We start from the raw sequence: 20,985 nt of genomic DNA, 5'->3' as shown, positions 1-20,985 counted from the left end.
CAGGTGATGCTCTGAAGGAGAGAACAACGCTGGCCCAGGGCACTGATGCAGGGCTCAGGGGAGCTTCAGTTTCTTAATCAGAACTACAAGGTTTGGGGGGAAAAAAAAGATGAGTGGTCAGTGAGTTTAGTTCAACAAGATGAGAAAGTATTTAAATTCAGATAGTGCAGTGGGTAAAGTGCTTGCCTTGCATGCCGTCAACCCTGCTTAAATCCCCAGCACTATATGTGATTCTTCGAGTAATGCTCAGAGTGATCCTTGAGCACAGAACCAGGAGTAAGTGTGGCCAAGTGCGTCCCTCCACACCCCCCAAAAAAGTATTAAAATTTAGTCTTTGGGGCCGGAGAGATAGTACAGAGCTTGAGACACTTGCCTTGCACACAACCTTCATGGGTTCGATTCCTGGTGCCCCCCCCCCGCCCCCACCCATGGGAGTTAATGAAAAATGCAGTTTCTGGCGCACCCTCCTATTAATCCGGGACTCTCAGAGAAGGGAGGGGATTTGTCTCAGGAAATCACAGTGCACAGCCCGGAGAGGTGGTACAGTCAGGAGGGCGCTTGTCCTGCACGCGGCCAACTCAGGTTCTGTTCCATCTCCAGCATCCCATGTGATCCCCGGAGCACCGCCAGGAGTAATTCCGGAGTGTAGAACCAGGAGTAGCCCTGGAGCACCGCCGGGCATGGCCCCACAGAACCAGCCAGCCAAACAAACCCACCCACAGTGCAAAGTTATCCTTACCCTGTACATTAGGGGATCCCAGGACCTGCTCCGGCTCTCCAAGGGGCTAAGAGGAGACCCTCCCAGTGTGGAGGATCTCCCGATTCTGGGTGCTCAGGTGCATCAGGCTCGCTGGTGCAGGAAGAGGCTGGTGTGTGACCCCCTCCCACCGCGGACCCTCCATTCCGCATCCCCCCCCCCACCCCCGCAGCCCCCGATACCCTCCTTTACCAGATGGTCAAACGCTCTTCGTGGCTGTAGGTGTGGCCTCAGAGACCGATACCAATACCCTCACCACATTGGCTGGGAGGAGACAAGGGCCTCCAGACCCCGCCAATCAGAAGACGGTATGCAAATATCACCTCCGCTGATTGGCTGGTTGGCGAGGCGTCCCCTTCATTCATGTGCTCTAGGACTTGCGAGCGGGCGACCTAATTTTGAGTCCGAGGTTCCCCTTGGGACAGTCATTACCGCGCGTCCCTGCCGGTGCCAAGTCCCGTGACCCGGGATGCAAGGTTGGCGATGCAGACATCGCCCTCACGGCAATTACGTTTTCGTCAACAAATAAACTCCTAAACGAACGCTCTAATTTCAGGTCGGAGCGGGGCGGGGAGAGCAATGAGCCGGGCGCAGAAGGCGCCCTTGGGTCGGGAAGGTCGGGAACGTTCTAGGAGCTGCGGCCACCTGGGGGCGGGGTGAGGGGTGGGGAGCTGCCCTCGGGCAGGGAGCCGAAGCATGCTGCCTGCGAAGCATTTTTTTTTTCTTTTTGGGTCACACCTGGCAATGCACAGGGGTTACTCCTGGCTCTGTACTCAGGGGACCATATGGGATGCTGGGAATCGAACCCGGGTGGACTGCGTGCAAGGCAAACGCCCTACCCGCTGTGCTATCGCTCCTGCCCCGGAGTACTGCTATTTATTCAGCCACTGAATATTCAGCTGATTGAATTGGGCATGAATTCCACTTCTTAGCAAATCCTTTAGGAATCCGGGAGATTCCATGCGAGGATGTCACCTGGGCACTCTTGGCTGCGGTGGGGTGGGGCGTGGGGGTGAGGGTGTGTGTGTTGTAGATCAGAGATAACAGGAAGAAGCCCAAGTAGTGACTTGACTATGACCCTGGGAGAGTCCCTCAGCTTTATAAGCCTAGACTGGGTCAATCAGATCCACCCCTTCTCTCGCCTCCCCCCCCCCCAAAAGCTTATCTCAGCAGATCATTGATTTCCCCTCCCCGCCCTGGGTCTCCCACACTGGCACTTTGTTTCCAGAGCCCCACCTAAATTCCAAGGGCAGCAGGAAAGACTTGGGTCGGCTCCAAGAAAGGACTTCCTGGTCTTTCTATCAGAGTCTCAGATGCTGCGGGTGAGGGGGTCAGGGCGTGCTCAGTGCTGGAGAATTCTGGAGCTGAAAGGAATCTTTGAAATCTTTTATCCTGCTGAGAGCTTTTCAGTATTTTTTTTTTCCTTTGACAGGTGCCCAGAATTAAAAAAAAAAAAAAGCCTTCTACTTCAGGACCAGGTGAACCTAAGCTTTTTTTTTTTTTTTTTGCTTTTTTTGGGTCACACCCGGCAATGCACAGGGGTTCCTCCTGGCTCTGTGCTCAGGAGTTACTCCTGGCGGTGCTCAGGGGACCCTCTGGGATGCTGGGAATCAAATCCAGGTCGGCCGCGTGCAAGGCAAACGCCCTACCCGCTGTGCTATCTCTCCAGCCCCGAACCTAAGCTTTTATGGAATATAAAGTCGCAAAACTTGCAAGTGTGTTTTGGTACAATTGCAGTTTGGGAACAATAGGGGAGTTCCCCCGACCACCGTCAGAGCAATGAGATGTTTTTTATTAACTATTTAACACGCCTTTAAAGAGTGTGTGAGTGTGTGTGTGTGTGTGTGTGTGTGTGTGTGTGTAGTTTTGGGGCTGGAAATCATGACAGCTTATCCCAAGGACTATATTTAAGGGCAATGTTGCAGCTTTGTAAAAGTCCCAGATGAGAGGCCAGGAGATTGCTCAAAAATTGCTTCAACAATAGCACAGCGGGTAGGGCATTTGCCTTGCACATGGTTGACCGGTCGACCTGGATTCATTTTTCAGCATCCCATGTGGTCCCCCAGCACCACCAGAAGTAATTCCTAAGTGCATGAGCCAAACCCCTGTGCATTGCTGGGTGTGACCCAAAAAGCAAAAAAAAAAAATTGCTTCAAGGATTGGAACAATAGTACAGCAGGTAGGGTTTTTGCCTTGTACAGGGACCAACCTGGGTTCGATCCCCGGCATCCCATGTGGTCCCCCGAGCACTGTCAGGAGTAATTCCTGAGTGCTGAGCCAGAAGGAAACCCTGAGCATCGCTGGGTGTGACCCAAAAAGAAAAAAAAAATAGCTCCAAGGCTGGAAAGTCATGCTTTGCGTGCAGAAGACCCAGAACTGACTCTAACACTGCATGAACTTCTGAGCGCCTCCGGAAGTTATCCCAGCCACATGCAGACAAAGCTCCCGGAATAGCAGGGGGTATGCCCCCAAACCCAGTGCCCCCCCCCAAAAAAAGAATAGTCTCAAATTACAAGCAACCTAACTGTCGACTAGCAGCAGATTTTCTGAAAGCTGTAGGTGGAACAGAAAGTAGCTTTTAGAAAGGAACGATCAGAGGTCAGAACGATAGTCCCCCCCGCCCCGCATCCTAAATGGGGCTTCCGGCCCCCCTGTACCTTTTTTCTGGGTCACACCCGGCAACACACGAGGACTACTCCTGGCTCATGCACTCAGAAATTACTCCTGGTGGTTCTCAGGGGACCCTATGGGATGCTGGGAATCGAACCCGGGTCGGCCGCGTGCAAGGCCAACACCCTCCCCGCTGTGCTATCGCTCCAGCCCCCAGCCCCCTGCACTTTTTAAGTATTTATCTTCCCTTCTGTTTGGTTCTTGTTTTTAATCACAGGCCTGTGTAAATTTTCTTCCAAGTTCAGATCATTCTGCCGGCGGCCAGTAGGAGGAGGCAGATTCTTTCTCCAATCACCCTTCTGGAAACCACCTCAAAACGTCTGTGGCTGGAACCCAGATTCCAAGTGGAGTTTCAAAGGAAAATAAGTGAAATAAATTACTATTATGAGCGCCAGGAAAGCTCTGATGTTTTTTTTTTTGGGGGGGGGGTGTTAGTTTTGGTTTTTGGGCCACACCCAGCAGTGCTCAGGGCTTATTCCTGGCTCTGCACTCAAGACTCACTCCTGGCATGGCTGGAGAAGTGTATAGGGTGCTGGGTGTTGAACCCTACCTGCGGTGCTTTCTCTCCAGCCCGGAAACTGATTTTCAAGTTTTCATGGCTTTATTTCTTGAGGTGAAAGGCATGTGCTATTTATTTATTTATTTGACTTTTTGGGTCACACCCAGCAATGTTCAGGGGTTCCTTCTGGCTCTGCACTCAGGAATTACTCCCGGCAGTGCCCAGGGGACCACATGGGATGCTGGGAATTGAACCCGGGTCGGCTGCGTGCAAGGCAAACACCCTCCCCGCTGTACTATTGCTTCAGCCTGGCATGTGCTATTTAAAGTGTACAATGCTGGATAGAGAAAGGGGGAATGGGGGCTGGAGCGATAGCACAGCGGGCAGGGCATTTGCCTTGCATGCGGCCAACCCGGGTTTGAATCTCAGCATCCCGTAGAGTCCCCTGAGCACCTCCAGGAGTAATTCCTGAGCACAGAGCCAGGAGTAACCCCTGAGCATTGCCGGGTGTGACCCAAAAAGCAAAAAAAAAGGGGGGGGATGGGTGAATGGGTGGGTGCACCGATGGATGACCAGGGACCACTCCTGGTGAACTCAGTAACATCAAGTAACAAGCCTCAGGGACCATGTGTGGCTGAAGATCAAACCTGGGATGTCTTCGTGCAAGGCAAGTGCCCCACCCGCTGTGCAATCTCTTTGGCCCCTTGGCTATAAACTTTTTTGGGGGATTACACCCAGCAATGCTCAGGGGTTCCTCCTGGCTCTGCACTCAGGAATTACTCCTGGCAGTGCTCGGGGGACCCTATGGGATGCTGGGAATCGAACCCGGGTCGGCCGCGTGCAAGAAAAAAGCCCTTCCCGCTGTGCTATCGCTCCAGCCCCTCTTCAATGCTTTTTAAAGTCTGAAACTTTATTTAAGCACCTTGACCTACAAAGTTGTTCATAATACACTTATTTTGCGTATTTATGTTCCAACCCCAAACCCAGTGTGACTGTCCCTCCATCCTAGTCCCCAGTTCCCCCACTTACCCCTTCAGCCAGTCCCTTTAGCTGGCGCAAAATCATTTACTTTATAGTGCTCGTTACAACATATATTTCACAATGGTGTTACTGAAGCCCATGGTCCGAGGGGCTGGAGCGACAGCACAGCGGGGAGGGCGTTTGCCTTGCACGCAGCTAACCGGGGTTTGATTCCCAGCATCCCACAGCGTCCCCTGAGCACCACCAGGAGTCATTCCTGAGTGCATGAGCCAGGAGTAACCCCTGTGCATCGCTGGGTGTGACCCAAAAAGCAAAACAAAATAATAATAATAAAGGTAAAGGTAAAGGCCCTCCCGTTGATCGTCGATTTGCTCGAGCGGGCCCAGTAAGGTCTCCATTGGAGACTTTGTTGTTACTGTGTCTGGCATATCGAATACGTCACGGGGAGTTTGCCAGGCTCTGCCGTGTGGGCGAGATACTCTCGGTAGCTTGCCGGGCTCTCCGAGAGGGGCGGAGGAATCGAACTCGGGTCAGCCATGTTGGCCGCTTGTAAGGCGAACGCCCTACCCGCTGTGCTATAAATAAAGCCACGATCCGAGGCCTTCTGTGCCGTTGTTTTAGTTCCCTGAGCTTCCAATGCAACTTTCCCACCTAATTTGCTGTGCTCCTCCCGGCCTGTCCGTCCTGTGAAATTTGGACGTGTCCTAAGGCCACAGCGTGCTCCAGGCCTGTGGCGCTGGGTCGATTCACCCAGCCGAGGCTCCTCATATGCAGACGGAGGTGGGGTTCGGGTGTGGATCTGGGCTTCCAATGCGGCTGTCTGCCCCCACACTGAGAAGACCCCCGAGATCTGGGCCCGCGGAGTCCAGGCCTGGCCAGGTCGTCTCGGCTGTGGCACTCTTCAAGACCAGCCCTGGAGCTGGGCCGCTTACGTGCAGGCAGAAGTCAGGTGTCCCCCATCTTTGATTTAAGACAAGATACGCTGCAGGGCAGAGCAGGGTAAGAATTCCGCATGACGCAGGCCTGAGGCGAGCACCTCCCCTGTGAATTAGAAGGTCAGAGGGGCCAGCTGGCCAGGGGCCATGTGGCCCAATGAGGTCACCCGGTGGCCAGGAGCAGCCGCAGTGGCCAAGAAGGAAGTGTGGATTTTGATCTCAGAAGCTCCTGGAGGTGAGGGCAGGCGGGTGGGGCAGGAGAATGGGTGATGATGCCGTGGAGGACCCAGCAGATGGGCAAAGGGGCAAGAGGAGCAGGCAGAGGAGTGTCACCAGCCCATCCCTTCCTCCCTCTTGTGCACATTCCCTCCAGGACCTCCCCAACTCCAGGTGACCCGAGAGAGCTCGGCTGGGAGCACAGCCAAGGGCTGGGGTTCAGAGTGGGGCAGAACCTGGAGAGCAGGTTAAACAGGAAGATCCCCAGACAGGCGGGCGGGCGGGCTCTCAGTGACAGTGCCTGAAGGTCAGAACTGGAGAAGCAGGCGGGACACCGGCTGCCGCATGGTGCAGGCCTGATAATGCCACATCAGTGACATGACCGCCGCAGTGCCCAGCGGCAGTGGACGCGTGCCTGATGCTTTCCGTCCGCTCTCCTTTCCAACTGCACACCTCATTTTATTTATTATTATCATTATTATTATTATTATTATTATTATTTTCTTTTCTAGGCTGGAGCCATAGCACAGCAGTAGGGCATTTGCCTTGCGCACAGGCAGCCCGGCTGAGCCGGGTTCGATTCCTCCGCCCCTCTCGGAAAGCCCGGAAAGCTACCGAGACTATCTCACCTGCACGGCAAGGCCTGGCAAGCTCCCCATGACGTATTCGATATGCCAAGCACAGTAACAACAAGTCTCACAATGGAGACGTTACTGGGCCCACTTGAGCCAATCGATGAACAACAGGAGGACAGTGCTACAGTGAAGTGCTTTCTTTTCGGGTCACATCCAGCAATGCTCTGGAGTTAATCCTGGCTCTGCACTCAGGAATAACCCCTGGCGGTGCTCAGGGGACCCTATGGGATGCTGGGAATTGAACCCAGGTCGGCCGTGCAAGGCAAATGCCCTACCAGCTGTGCTATCCCTCCAGCCATCTCCCCCATTGTATTTATTGATTGTTTTGGGTTTTTTGGGTGACTGCACCCCATGATGCTCAGGGGTCACTCCTGGCTTTGCTCTCAGGAATCACTCCTGGCAGTGCACGGGGGACCCTACGGGATGCCAGGGAGCCAACGTGGGTTGGCCGCATGCAAGGCAAAAACCCTCCCCGCTAGGGGCTGGAGCGATAGCACAGCGGGTAGGGCGTTTGCCTTGCACGCAGCCAACATGGCCGACACGGGTTCGATTCCCAGCATCCCATAGGGTCCCCCGAGCACCTCCAGGAGTGATTCCTGAGTGCATGAGCCAGGAGGAACCCCTGAGCATCGCCGGGTGTGACCCAAAGAGGAAAAAAAAAACCCTTCCCGCTCTATTATCGCTCAGGCCTCTGGTTTGTTTTGTTCTGGAGTCACAGCTGGTGATGCTCAGGGATGACTCCTGTTTCTGCACTCAGGGATCACTCCTAGTGGGCTCAGGTGACCATGAGGGATGCCGGGGATCAAACCGAGGTTAGGTTGACTGTGTGCAAGGCAAACGCCCTCCCTGTTGCACTGTCACTCTAGCCCCATACATTCCCCCATTTTAGAGCCCAGAGAGGCTGTGTGACCTGCCATAGGTCACACAGCTTTACCAGCCCGAGATAAACGACACTGAAGAACTGTGGGGATAGAAGGGGGTTAGAGCAGCCTAGTTGTGAGAGAACAGGGCGCAGGAGACCCAGTTCTGACCCAGAAAAGGGGGTGGCTAAGTTGCTGGCATCTGACCCCCCTTCCTTTATTTTGCCTTTTTTTAAAGTCACACCCAGCGATTCCTCCTAGCTCTGCACTCAGGAATTATTCCTGGCGGCGCTCAGGGGACCCTATGGAATGCTGGGAATCGAACCCGGGTCGGCCACGTGCAAGGCAAATGCCCTACCCGCTGTGTTATCGCTCCAGTCCCAGCATCTGACCCCCTTGGCAGCAGACGCCTGCTTCCTTTCCTCCCTGGGCTCTGGGTCCCGGAAGGAGGAGTTCTGGCTTCACCCAGAGGGCTGAACTGTCTGTTGAGGGCAGGGGAAGGAATGGGCCCCCCCACATCAGAGGCCCAGCGGTGGGAGGCTCTTCCCAGCTGCTCCTCATTTGCAAATACCCTTGGAACCAGGGCTAGTGATGCTGGGTTCCGTGCCAGGATCGAAGCTAGGCACACATAAGGACTTGGGCTTCATTCCTAGAACAACAAGCTTTGCATGAGAGAGCCCTGGGTTCGGTCCCCAGAGTCTCAGGACTAGCAAAGACGCACACAAGGAAACCAAACCAGACGTGCCAGACAGCCTTCTGGGGACCGCTGAAATCAATCTTTTTTTTTTTTTGGTAGCATCATTTATTTAGCCAATCCTGTGTTATCGATTTCCTGACTCTCTCCTGATAAGGATGAAAAATTGCTGGGGAATTCAGTGAGCCTGTCAATAGCCATTTATAACCGACTTCCTGAGGGCTGGGAACACAGCCCTGACCAGGAGGTTTAATTCAAGGGCTATGTTTGGAAAATTGAGCAGAACATCGCAACAGGACGACGGGATGTGGCTGGGGGGAAACGCGGAGCCTTGAATGTGTGCACGTATGTGTATGTTGGTAAGTGAGGAAGGGGAACAGTGAGGGCCAGATGGGTAGTTCAGTGGTTAGGGCACTTGCCTTGCCTGTAGTAAACCTGGGTTTCTTCCTGGCACCCTGAGCAACACCAGGAGCGATTCCTGAGTGAAGAGCCGGGAGTAAGCTTTGAGCATCGCATCACTGGGTGTGGCCCAAAATAAAACGAAGATGACGAAAAGTGAGTGGCTAATGCGTTCAGATCATTATTACTCCCAAGCGCCCCCGGGAGTAATTCCTGTACAGCAGAGTCAGGAGTCACCCCTGAGCATCCCGGGAATGACCCAAAAAGCCAAAAACAAAATCAAACCAGCCTCTGAGTCATTAAACAGCACCTGGGCATGTGGCTTCTTGGTAGAGCACATGCTTTTTTTTTTCTTTTTGGGTCACACCTGGCGATGCACAGAGTTACTCCTGGCTCTGCACTCAGGAATTACCCCTAGCGGTGCTCAGGGAACCACATGGGATGCTGGGAATCGAACCCAGGTCGGCCGCGTGCAAGGCAAACGCCCTACCCGCTGTGCTATCTCTGCAGTCCCCCCCCCACCCCCCGCACACACTTTTTAAATCTCCAAGCACCACACAAACAGGCAGGTGGGGCAAGAGTGAGCTCAGGATTCAGGGGTGCATGCCTTACATATGTGCGAAACTAAGTTTGGCCCCCTGAAGCACAGCCAGGTGGAGCCCTGGTGGCCCCCAGCCTTGCTGAACCCCAAGCAGCGTCTCATCCCTGAGTTCAGACACAACCCCCCCAGCCCATTTGGTCAAGTATCTCCAGGAATGACCCCAGGACCCCCAGACACTGCTTGGGCCGTGCCCCCACCCCTCAAAAAAAAAGAAACACAAAAAGATCAATAAGGTGGTGAATCTAGTTTGACCCGGGTTCGATTCCCAGCATCCCATAGGGTCTCCCGAGCACCTCCAGGAATCACTCAGGAGTAATTCCTGAGTGCAGAGCCAGGAGTAACCCCTGAGCATTGCTGGGTGTGACCCAAAAAGCCAAAACCAAAACAAAGCCAGCCTCTGAGTCATTAAATAGCAGCTGGGCATGTGGACAGACTACAAATTCTTTCTGGTTTTTTTTGTTTGTTTTATGGGGGTGGGAGCACACTTGTTCACGCTCAGGGGTTACTCCTGGCTCTGTGCTCAGGAATCATTCCTGGAGTGATAGTACCGCGAGGAGGGCATTTGCCTTGCATGCATCCGACCCGGGTTCAATTCCCAGCATCCAATATGGCCCCCCAAACACCGCCAGGAGTAATTCCTGAGTGCAAAGCCAGGAGTAACCCCTGTGCATTGCCAGGGGAGACCCAAAAAGCAAGGAAAAAAAAACTCCTAGCAAGCTCAGGGAACCACATAGGATGCCGGGAATTGAACCCGGTCAGTTGTGCTCAAGGCAAATGCCCTTCCCGCTCTCCTGACTCTCAGACCTCTGTTTTGTGGTGCTTGGGAACCACACCTGATGAGGCTCAGGGGTCACTCCTGGCTCTGTGCTCAGGGATCACTCCTTTATTTTTATTTTTTATGGCACTAATAGCTATAATATTTAATTGGACGTGATTATACATGATAAAGACACTGTGAACTGAAATTGCTGTGGAAATCATCTTTTCGGTTTTTTTTTAGGATTTTTTTTTTTTGCTTTTTTTTTGGTCACACCCAGCAGTGCTCAGGGGTTGCTCCTGGCTCTGCACTCAGGAATCACTCCTGGCGATGCTCAGGGGACCCTATGGGATGCTGGGATTTGAACCTGGGTCGGCTGCGTGCAAGGCAAACGCCCTACCCACTGTGCTATCACTCCAGCCCCCTTTTATAGGATCTTTAAAAAAAAATTTTTTAATTGAATCACCACGAGCTACAGTTACAAAGCTTTCATGTTTGAGTTTCAGTCATCCAATGATCGAACGCCCATCCCTCCACCAGTGTACATTCTCCACCACCAATATCCCCAGTATGACCTTTCCCCCCATTCCACCCTCCCCCCGCCTCTATGGCAGGCAATTTTCCTCTTTCTCTCTACTTTTGGGTATTCTGGTTTGCAATACAGATACTGAGAGGCCATCTTGTTTGGTCCTTTATCCATTTTCAGCACCCATCCCCCATCCTGAGCAATCCCTCCAACCATCCTTGACTTAGTGACCCCTTCTCCATCCCAGCTGCCTTCTCCCCCAGCTCAGAAGGTTGGCTTCAGGGTTCACTCCTGGTTGGCTCAGGGGACCATATGGGGTGCCGGGGATCGAACCCAGGCCGGCCGTGTGCAAGACAAGCGCACTCTTCTCTGTGCTGTCTCTCCCGCTCCCAGACTGAAGATTCCCTGGTCCAGAGACGGTTTGTCCCAGAAAACTTCCCGGCAGTGGTGGTTGGTCCCAGTTATCTGTTGCTATGCAACAGATAGTGAGCCAGAGCTTAGGAATGGAAGCGTCATGTTTCCCGTGGTTTCCATGGGTCGGGACTCAGTGGGGGCCTTCGGGCTCAGGGTGTCTCCAAGGCAGCCGTCAAGGGGTCGCCCTCTCAGCTGGGGTGGCGGTGGGCTTCCAGACCTCTGCCAAGGTCATGCTCAGGCTGCTGGCGGGCCTCAGTTTGGAGCTTGATTGGAAACAGGACTTCCAGGATACATACGAGGGCCTCTCTTGGTGGAAGGAACCCCCAGAGCTAGTGGGGATGGGGGGGGGGAGTGAGAGAGAGAGAAAGAGAGAGAGAGAAAGAGACAGAGAGGAGAGAGAGAGACAGTGAGGGAGGGAGAGAGGAAGAGGGGGGAGGATCTCTTTATAATTAACTGTATTATTATTACTATTATTATTGTTGTTATTATTATTATTCAGTTTTGGGTCACACCCGGCGATACTCAGGGGCTCCTCCTGGTTCTGTACTCAGGAATTACTCCTGGCGGTCCTCGGGGGATCCTATGGGATGCCGGGGATTGAACGCAGGTCAGCCGGGTGCAAGGCTAACGCCCTACCTGCTGTATTATCTTTCTGGTCCTATAATCTCTTTTTTATCTTTTTTATTTTGGTTTTGCCTTTTTGGGTCCGGCTAGAGCGATAGCACAACGGTAGGGCATTTGCCTTGCACGCAGCCAACGTTGCCGACCCGAGTTCGATTCCTCCGCCCCTCTCGGAGAGCCCGGCAAGCTACCGAGAGTATCTCGCCCGCACGGCAGAGCCTGGCAAACCCCCCGTGACGTATTCGATATGCCAAACACAGTAACAACAAAATCTCCAATGGAGACGTTACTGGGCCCGATCGAGCAAATCGATGATCAACGGGAGGGCCTTTACCTTACCTTACCTTTTGGGGTCACACCCGGCAGTACTCAGGGGTTCCCCCTGGCTCTGCACTCAGGAATTACTCCTGGCGGTGCTCGGGGTACATTGTGGGATGCTGGGGATTGAACCCGGGTTGGCGACTTGCAAGGTAGACACCCTCCCCGCTGTGCTATCGCTCCGGCTCGTCTTTTTCATCTTTTAATAAACGACCTTTTCGGAGCTGCAGAGAGAGTCTGTCGGGCCGGGCGTTTGATTTCAATGTCCCTGACCCAGGTTCAGTTCCTGGTGCGGAGCCACTTGAGCGCGGCCAAGGTTATCCCCCCCCCAAAAAGGCCCTCCCTGTGCAGTGACAGGAGTCAGCCTAAGCACAGCTGGCTATGGCCCCAACTAAGCCCCAAAGCAGTTAAGTTAGTTTAGTTTTGTTTTTTATAACCTATTACTTTTTTGTAGGGAGCACACCACGATGAGTCCCACTGCTATACTCAGGGCTCATTCTGCCAGTGCTCAGGGGACCGTGGAATGCCGGGGATGGAACCCAGGCCTCCCTGCACGCAAAGCCTGTGCTCCAGCCATGGTGCTCTCTCCGGCCCCACATTGATTCGATTTTTTAAGAATCAAATCTGAGGAGCTGGAGCGATAGGGCGTTTGCCTTGCACGTGGCCAACCTGGGTTCGATTCCCAGCATCCCATATGGTGCCCTGAGCACCACCAGGAGTGATTCCTGAGTGCAAAGCCAGGAGGAACCCCTGTGCATCGCCGGTGTGACTCAAAAAGCAAACAAATAAAATAAAATAAAAACAAATAAATAGAATCAAATCTGAACCTCATCGTCCTCAAGGGGGTGAACTCCAGGAGGTGAGACTGACGGGCTCCACCTTTAAGGTTATCCCTCCCAAAAAAGGCCTTTCCTGGAGCTCAGAAAACCCTGTTACGAAGCAAGGGCATGTCCTGGCACTCACCTGAGGCAGCTGTGCATAGCCGGGCAGCCCTGCCATGGACAGGCTGGGACCCCCTCATTCCCATCTGGAAAAAAGGGAGGATCATCAAGGTCACTTTGATCATTTGTAGTGTAATGAGGGCCTGAAAAAGTGCTTTGTATAGTGGGGGGTAAGGGCCAGAGAGATGGCACAGTGGTTAGGGCACATGCCAGTCGTGCACCCAACCTGGGTTCGATTCCCGGCACCCACAGTCCCTGGAGTATTTCTGGGTGGTCTTGGGCATCCCTCACACTGCAGGGCCTGAGCAGCGCCACATCCTCAGACTGTCACATTTGACTGGCAGCCAGGTGGGACACCCAGACCTCCTGAGTGGTGGTTGGGGAGTCCTCAAACCCCCAAACCCCACCAAAAACAATGTCCCAGAGGGCAAACAGGAGGCAAGTGTCCGTCTCAGAGCTGTGCTCACGTTCCCCGCCTGCCAACATTCTTCTAAGATCCGCCCACTTTAAAGCTCTTGTTTACTGTGGGCACTTTCCAGAACCTTCTACAAGGAGCTAGAATGACTCCTCTAGTCAGAAGCAACCTGCCACCTTTAGAAGCCATTGTTTCTGCGGAGGAGAGGTTCTGTCTAGAAACCGCAACAAGCCTCTTTATCATTTTGAGGGCAGGTTCGGGCCATACTGGGGTGTGCTCAGGGCTGACTTCGGGCTCTGTGCTCAAGGCTGACACCCGGCTCTGTACTCAGGGCTCACTCCCGGCTCTGTGCTCAGAGCTCACTCCTGGCTCTGTGCTCAGGGATGACTCCCAGCTCTGTGCTCAGGGATGACTCCTGGCTTTGTGCTCAGGGCACACTCCCCGCTCTGAGCTCAGGGATCCCTCATGGTGGGGCTTAGGGGACCCTCTGGGTAGCCGGGGAGCCAATTGGAGCCCAGCGCACACCAGGCCAGTGCCCTACTCTCAGTGTTATCTCTGAGGCCCCCCCCAAGCCTTATCCTGTTTGGGCTTCACCCTGGCATCAGCCAGGGGGTGTGGTGAGGAAACCCCGGCTTGGGGGAGGGAGGTGCCTGGGAGCTCCTGGCACCGTGGCCAGTCACAGGGGCCAGGCTCCCCGCCCCCGGCCCAGGCTGGTCTCCTCCAGCCTTGGTGGAAAATGCCTCAGCTGGCCAAACCAGCGGTCTAGAAAAATCTCACCCTGGACACCCGCCCCGAGGAGGCCAGCGGACGCGGCCAGACTTTCTGCGCGCGTGATTTAACGCATGCGCAGCAACGTCGCTAGCAACGCCGCTGCCTCGGGCTGAGAGTGACGCGTTGGCAGCAAAAAAAAAAGAGGCAGAGAAAAGAGAGGGGGGACCAAGCGGTCCCATTGCACTGGTCTTTGCCGAGCATCCTGAAATGCAGACTTGGAGGCGGCCCCGTTTGCTGAAGGATACAGTTGCAGGGGCCAGGGGCCCGAGAGACAAAACAGAGACGCAGGCACATACTCTGCGCGCAGCCAACCCCGGCTCGATCCCGGACACCAGGGGCTGGAGAGATAGCCCAGCGGGCAGGGCGCTTGCCTTGCACACAGCAGACCCAGGTTCGATCCCCGGCATCCCACGAGGTCCCCCACCAAGTCCTGCCAGGAGTGAGTCCTGAGTGCAGAGCCAGGAGGAACCGCCCCTGCGCATCGCCGGGAGTGCCCCCCCCCAGCCCCCCAGTCAAAAGAAAGAAAGATCTGATCCCTGGTACTACGCAGGGTTCCCGGAGCACTGCTAAGAGGGATCCCTGAGCACAGAGCCAGGAGTCCGCCCTAAGCACTGCCAAGTGTGGGCTCCAAACCAAACCCAAAAGGAATTTGCGCGGACAGAGAGGCGTCTGTTATAGAACTCTTAAAAAACCGCTGGGGAGGAATCCAGCCAACACAACACAGAACCTCCGCCTGGCGGGAGGGATCGGGGCGATTGTGCCTCGTCTGGCTAAATCTCTAGTGACCCGTGACTGGAGGCCAGGGGCAGAGCCCCTCACTGCAGGGACCCCCCCTCTCCCCTCCTCGGCCTTCCTGCTCCAGGTCCACTTCTGTCAGATGACACTGGGATGTCCTTGCTTAAGGGAATTTAAGGTTTATTGAGACACGCCCACAACAGAGCAACTGAGGCACACCCAATTCCATCAGGCACTAATAATCCTGTACTGCTCTTCTCTTTCCTTTATGTTTATTTAGCAATGTCCTTTTTGTATAGACACAGGAAGACAGTTGATGCTCTGCTATGTAACGTGGGAGTTAATTGACTCCAAAGCAATATTTACTCCTGGGCATCCATATTTACTTGACTTAAGCCTCAGTTGCCCTTAGTTCCTGGCACTCCAAGAGCAGGGTCCTGACGAGGGACTGGTTGGACCCGGGGCAAGCTGTGAGCTACCCTGGCATCGAAATGGGCCTGGCCAAGTGCCATAAGACTTAACTATAAGTTAAGAGCATGGTCATGGACACACTTCGCTTTTGTTTGGGGGCCACCACTGACAGTGATCGGGGTCACTTATGGAGGGTAAAGGGAACCGTGTGTGGTGCAGGGGGTCAAATCCAGGTCACCCGCATGCAAGGCAAGTGCCCTGCTGGCCGGAGTGTTGCTCTGGCCCCTCCGCTGGAACTGTTGGCTGGGGACCCTTCAGGATTCACCAGGAGTGTCCAGACACGAGGACGCTTGCCTTGCGTGAGGCTGACCCAAGCTCCATCCCCAGTTTCTGGTCCCCTGAGCACCGGCAGGAGGGACCCCTGAATGCAGAGCCAGGAGTCAGCCCTCAGCACGGCTGGGTGTGGCCCACCCAAACAATTAAATCCTAAAAAAGTAAAATAAAATGGAGTTGGAAAGACAGTGGGCGGGGAGCTTGCTGACACAGGGCGACCCAAGTTCGATCTCCCAGAACCCCAGAGGGTCCCCCAAGCCCCGCCAGAAGTGATTCCTGAGCACAGAGCACCGAGCCAGGAGTAAGCACCGAGTAGCACCGGGAGTGACCCCCAAACAAAAGAGTAAGTTAAATTAACAATCAACTCAGGAAGTAAAAAGGGGCTGAAACGGTAGTCCAGCAGGGAGGGCGTTTGCCTTGCACGCGGCTGACCCAGGTTCGATTCCCAGCATCCCATAGGGTCCCCCGAGCACCGTCAGGAGTGATTCCTGAGTGCAGAGCCAGGAGGAACCCCTGAGCATCGCCGGGTGTGATGATACTGACAACATTCCCCCCCCCCCGAAAAAAAGAAAATTTTGGCGAATCTTGGGGTGAGAGGAGAGAAAGTCAGGGGCTCAAAACGGACCCCAGAGCCCAGAGCCCAAGGGGAAGTCATGACGGTTCACGGGCCGAGTGCCTGGCTAAGGACGGGCGTGGGCTTCTCCCAGCTTGAGGGGGGGCAGGTCACCCCAGGCCAGCAGGACGCCCTAGGCGGGGTGGGGAGAGGACTGGGAGATGCTGCGATGGGGTCAAAGTCCCCATTTACGGCGTCAGGGAGTTAATGTGTAATATTCCGGGTCGCGAGCGCAGGGACGCCAGCGCCAGGCAGAGGACCCAAGGCCACAGAGTCGCCGCTGCTGGAGTCACTGCCGGACGGAGCCGGACGCGCCATCGTCAAGCTGGTGAGAGGGCTGCTGGGTAACTGGGCTGCCCGCCGGAATAGGGACACGGCTGGACAGGTCAGCTGGGCTCTGGACGCTCAGCTGGGAAGAGCATTCTAAAGAGGAAGAAAGGAGAAACTGAGGCTCAGAGGTGGAAGCGCCCGCAGCCGCCGGCTGTCAGGCAGGGGTGTGCTCTCCGGGACCCCTCTGAGTCTTTCATTCCCTTCCTGGCTCTGCCTTTTGTGCCCTGTGTCCTGGGTCAGTGGCTGACCCTCTCTGAGCTACAGTCCTCCCAGGCCAGCGTTGAGGGCCAGATGCGGAATCCTAGTCTCGGCCGTCACGATTCATTTCTGCACAGTTTTTCGGGGGCCGAGGTGCGGACTCAGGAGAGTGGGGTGCACTCAGGGGAGGGTCCATGTTCGTTGCCCCTCGTTTCGGGGACTGCACGCTGCTCCTCCTGTGTCCCATTTCCTCTCCCCACAGGAGCTGCACAGGCCTGAAGCCCCACCTGTGCCCACCCACAGCCCGAGGGGCCCGTCTCCAGCCCTCACGCGAGTGTCCTGGGCACCTGTGGCTTTGGAGGGGGGACACGGTTCAAGCTGGCACAGGGGCAGGCACAGGATGGGAGGGGTGTGGCCCCTCCATCTGCGGGGGCCCAGACCTGCCCCCCCACCTTCTCCTCCCGGGAACCAGCAGGCCCAGGCTCCACGCTACAGTTGGGGGCGCTGGGGCGAGAAGGGGACACTGGCCCGAGGTCTCTCCACCAGCTTTGGGGCCCCTTCCTGCTGCTCCCCCTCCCCTCTCCCCACCTCGCTCCTGGCATCAGCTCAGGGCCCCCCCCACTTCCCATGGGGGCTGGCTCCTTCCGGCAGATAGGGAGACTCTAGGGACGCGGGGCGGGGGTCCCCACTGACTGTCCCAGGTGAGGGGGGGCAGGTAACTGCAAGGGACAGGGAGACTGGCCCCACGTTGGCATCAGATGCCGCATGTGCACATATGTGCCTACGTGGGCACGTGGGCATGCGTGTTCGAGTGTGTATCCAGACGTGCGTGTGAGTATACGCGCGTGGGTGTGCACACGTGTGAGTCTGCGTGTCTGTTAGGTGTGTTTGCACACACAGTGCGTATGCATACACGTGCCTACGTGTGTACACAGGCATCGCAAGTGTGTGCAGGCGTGTCATTGTATGTGTGTTCGTGTGTGCACAAGTGTAGGGCATGTTTGTGAATGTGTGCATGCATGAGTGTGATATGTGCACGTGACCGTATGCATGTATTTGTATGTGTATGCATTCCTGTGTGTGCCTGCGTGGCTGTGCATGGACAAGTGTACGTTGTACATGTTTGTGTGTGTGCATGCCTGTGTTGTGTGTGTGTATGGTAAGTGTATCTGTGAGCATGAGCGTATATGACATTTTTCGTTCTCAGTTTTAGTTTTATTTATTTATTTATTTGTTGCTTTTATGGGTCACACCCGTTGATACACAGGGGTACCTCCTGGCTCTGCACTCAGGAGTCACTCCTGGCAGTGCTCGGAGGAGCATATGGGATGCTGGGAATCGAACCCAGGTTGGCCATGTGCAAGGCAAACGCCCTACCTGCTGTGCTATCTCTCCAGCCCTGCATGTGTGCATGTGTGTGTGTCAGGACACACACGAGAACCACCGTGTGACTGGAGCCCCTCAGTTCTGCATCTGAGCTTTTCAGGCGTCCCTGTGCCCCCTTCCTGGGTGGGGGTGGGGCTCCCTGTCTGTCGGGGGAGGCCGGAGAAGCCCCTGTGCCATCCCCAGACAAACCGGAAGGAACTTTGCTGAAGGCCTGCAGCAGCCCCGGGGCAGGGCCGGGGTCCGGGGACTGGCTTATCCCTGGGGAATAAAGGCTGGTGGAACAACAGACATGAGGATGGGTCCACCCGGACACTCCACCGCGACCCTGCTTGTCCCCAGTGCTGCAGGCTGAGCGCTGAACCCCCGACCTGCACTGCTGGGCTGACCGGGCCCCCAGCACCATGTGGGAGCTGTGGAATGTCGGGGTCTCATCTTCTGACTGATCTTCCCAAAGGCCGCCTTGGTCTGGTCTGTTCCTGCCATAGTCCACCCCTCCCGCCGGACACAGCCGGCGGTGCTCAGGGCTTACTCCTGACTCCACACTCAGGGGTCACTGCTGGTAGGGTTCAGGGGGCCACAGAATCCCCGGCTGTCTCTGCAGCCCCCACCCCCAGGCTTGAGCAGAGCAGGAGACCCTCAGAAGGCTTGGCTCAGGCTCTGCATGGGAAGCCCCCGCGGGGTGTGGGGGCACCCTTGGGTCTCAGTAGTGGCCTCCAATCGCTGCTTGCCACGAGCACCCCCAGAGACTTCAAGTTATGGGTCTCGATGCTCTGGGCTGCGGCTCCTGCATTCCCCCCCCCCCCACTTTCTCTCAAGCGGGGCGACCTGCCCTCTGGGAAGACAGGCCCCATGGGGGACATTTCTGGTCCTCATGATAGGGTGACAGAGGAGATGCCACCCGTGCACATGAGGTGGCTGCAGCGGCCCTGGCGACAGGTCAGGGTGCGGCTGAGGTTTCGGGCTCCGACCCACCTGCTCGGGCGCCCGGCGCTAAGCTCCGCCTCCCTGGCTGCTCCGAGACTCTCCATTGGCTGGAAGATCGCGCGGAGCTTGTGTTTCCTTCCTGAGCAGTCAGGAAAACCATTTTGAAAATGATTTTTATTCATCTATCTATTTTTTGCTTTTTGGGTCGCACCCGGTGATGTACAGGGGCTCTGCACTCAGGAATCACTCCTGGTGGTGCTTGGGGGACCCTATGGGATGCCGGGCATCGAACCCTGGTCGGCTGCGTGCAAGGCAAACGCCCTACCCGCTGTGCTAGCTCCAGCCCCCTCATTTATTTTTCTTTGGGGGCAGCCACACCCAACTGTGCTCAAGGCTTACTCCTGGCCCTGTGTCCAGGGATTACTTCTGGCCAGGTGCAGTGGACTGTGGGGAGTTCTGGAGATGAACCCCAGGCCCGTTGCATGCAAGGCACCTTATCTGCTAATACTATCACTCCAGACTCCTGATTTATTGGGGCCCTCTTCAGGGTTGCCGAGGGTTCCAGAGGTCAAACTCAGGGCTTCGCACACACTAAGCATGTTTCGTGTCCGCTCTTGGACTTATCTCTCCGGCCCCAAGAAAAATAGTTTAAAAACAAAAGGCAGGGCCGGGGAGACAGCACAGCAGGGAGGACGCTTGCCTTGCATGCGGCCAACCTGGGTTCCATCCCCAACAGCCTCAGCCCCTCCACGAGTAGCTCCTGAGTGCAGAGCCAGGAGTGACCCCTGAGCACTGCCAGGTGTGGCCCCCAAGCCAAAAAGAAATAAAACAGGATAAAAATAAAACACACCCCGGGAAAGGGGTCCCATTTGGAATTTGAACCGAGGGGGTTGGCAAGTCTCGAGTCACTTCGGACCCTAGGGAAAAAGACTCGAGGCTTCGACAGGAAGATAATGCCCCCTTGCTGGGGTGGAGGGGGCTTCTGCCTGCACCCCTGGAGCAAACGTGGGGGGGAGGGAGAGATCAGTAGGGACCACTGTGCCCATTTCCCAGCTGGGTACGTGGAGGCTCCAAGGTGGGTGGGTGCCACACTCAGCTCAGTGCTCTTGGTGAGAGGGACGGGTGGGGGGGGGAGGGTTGACTTGGGGCTTGCTGGGGGCAGCTGGGGGACCCAGAGCACCCTCCCCACACTCCCCCTCCCCCTTCCCACGGTTCTCTGTCCCTTGGTGCAGGGGAAGTTGGAGCTTAAGAGCATGGATCTGAAGCCGGGGATGGCCCTGAAACTTAAGGGCAAGATTGCGGATGACTGTCCCGGGTGAGTCGGGGTGCGGGGGGGCGGCGTGGTGGGCCAGGAGGATGGTGGTCCTCGCTCCCCCCACCCCCAGCCGCCTTTAGCTCCTGCCTTCACCCCCTGACCTAGGGTGGGGGTCACAGCCCAAGCTGCGGCCTCGATTTCTTGGCCCCAGCAGACGCGGGAGGGACAGGCTGGGGAGCCCAGGAGGTCCGTGCTGGGATCCGGTGCCTCTGTTGACAACCCGATCCCCTGGGGGGCCCCCCATGCGCCCCTTCCCTGGGGAAACGCCCCAGTCCGCCTCTCACGCGGGCGCCTGACCAGAGGCAGCCACCAGGGGGCGTGTGCTCCCTCCGCAGGGGCGTTGCCCGGAGTTTCGGCAATTTCAGCGTTTCTGGGCTCTGGGCTGGGAACGGACTGGCGGGGTGGGGCGGGCTGGGATAGGAGCCCAGAGAAAACTCCGTTTCTCCTGCTTGGATCTCTCGAGGGTGCAGGCTGTGGTCGGCAGGAAGGCACCCCTGAGCCAGACTTCCAGCCGAGGGAGCACCCGGGGCCCCCGCACCCACAGTTCCCTCTGAGTTTAGGACTGAGCCCCGCTGTGGTCCAGGCAGTTAAGGGCCGCGGGTCTCTCCTCCAGATGAGACACCTCCAATTTCTTTTTCTTTTTTTTGGAAGAGGCACACCTGGTGATGCTCAGGGGTCGCTCCTGGCTCTGCCCTCAGGAATTACTCCTGGCCGTGCTCGGAGGACCCTA

The 20,985-nt window shown here is 55.9% G+C and overlaps 2 protein-coding genes across 2 annotated transcripts in view; one reads left to right on the top strand and one right to left on the bottom strand.

The window, feature by feature from the left end:
• Positions 1 to 20,985, bottom strand: part of LGALS1 (galectin 1) — a 125,668-nt gene that overhangs the window by 56,693 nt on the left and 47,990 nt on the right. The gene's annotated exons all lie outside the window — the stretch shown is intronic.
• The window catches only part of LGALS2 (galectin 2), a 28,158-nt gene that overhangs the window by 5,790 nt on the left and 1,383 nt on the right, over positions 1 to 20,985 (top strand). Inside the window, exons 2-3 of the mRNA XM_056137467.1 lie at positions 16,339 to 16,430; positions 20,173 to 20,255. Coding sequence (XP_055993442.1) covers positions 16,339 to 16,430; positions 20,173 to 20,255 — 175 coding nt within the window. The remainder of the gene's footprint in view (positions 1 to 16,338; positions 16,431 to 20,172; positions 20,256 to 20,985) is intronic.

This window comes from Sorex fumeus, unplaced genomic scaffold (genome assembly GCF_029834395.1).
Source record: "Sorex fumeus unplaced genomic scaffold, SorFum_2.1 ptg000125l, whole genome shotgun sequence".
NCBI classification, from domain to species: domain Eukaryota; kingdom Metazoa; phylum Chordata; class Mammalia; order Eulipotyphla; family Soricidae; genus Sorex; species Sorex fumeus.
The sequence above is the reverse complement of the archived record's forward strand: the minus strand, read 5'-3'. Positions and strand labels throughout refer to the sequence as shown.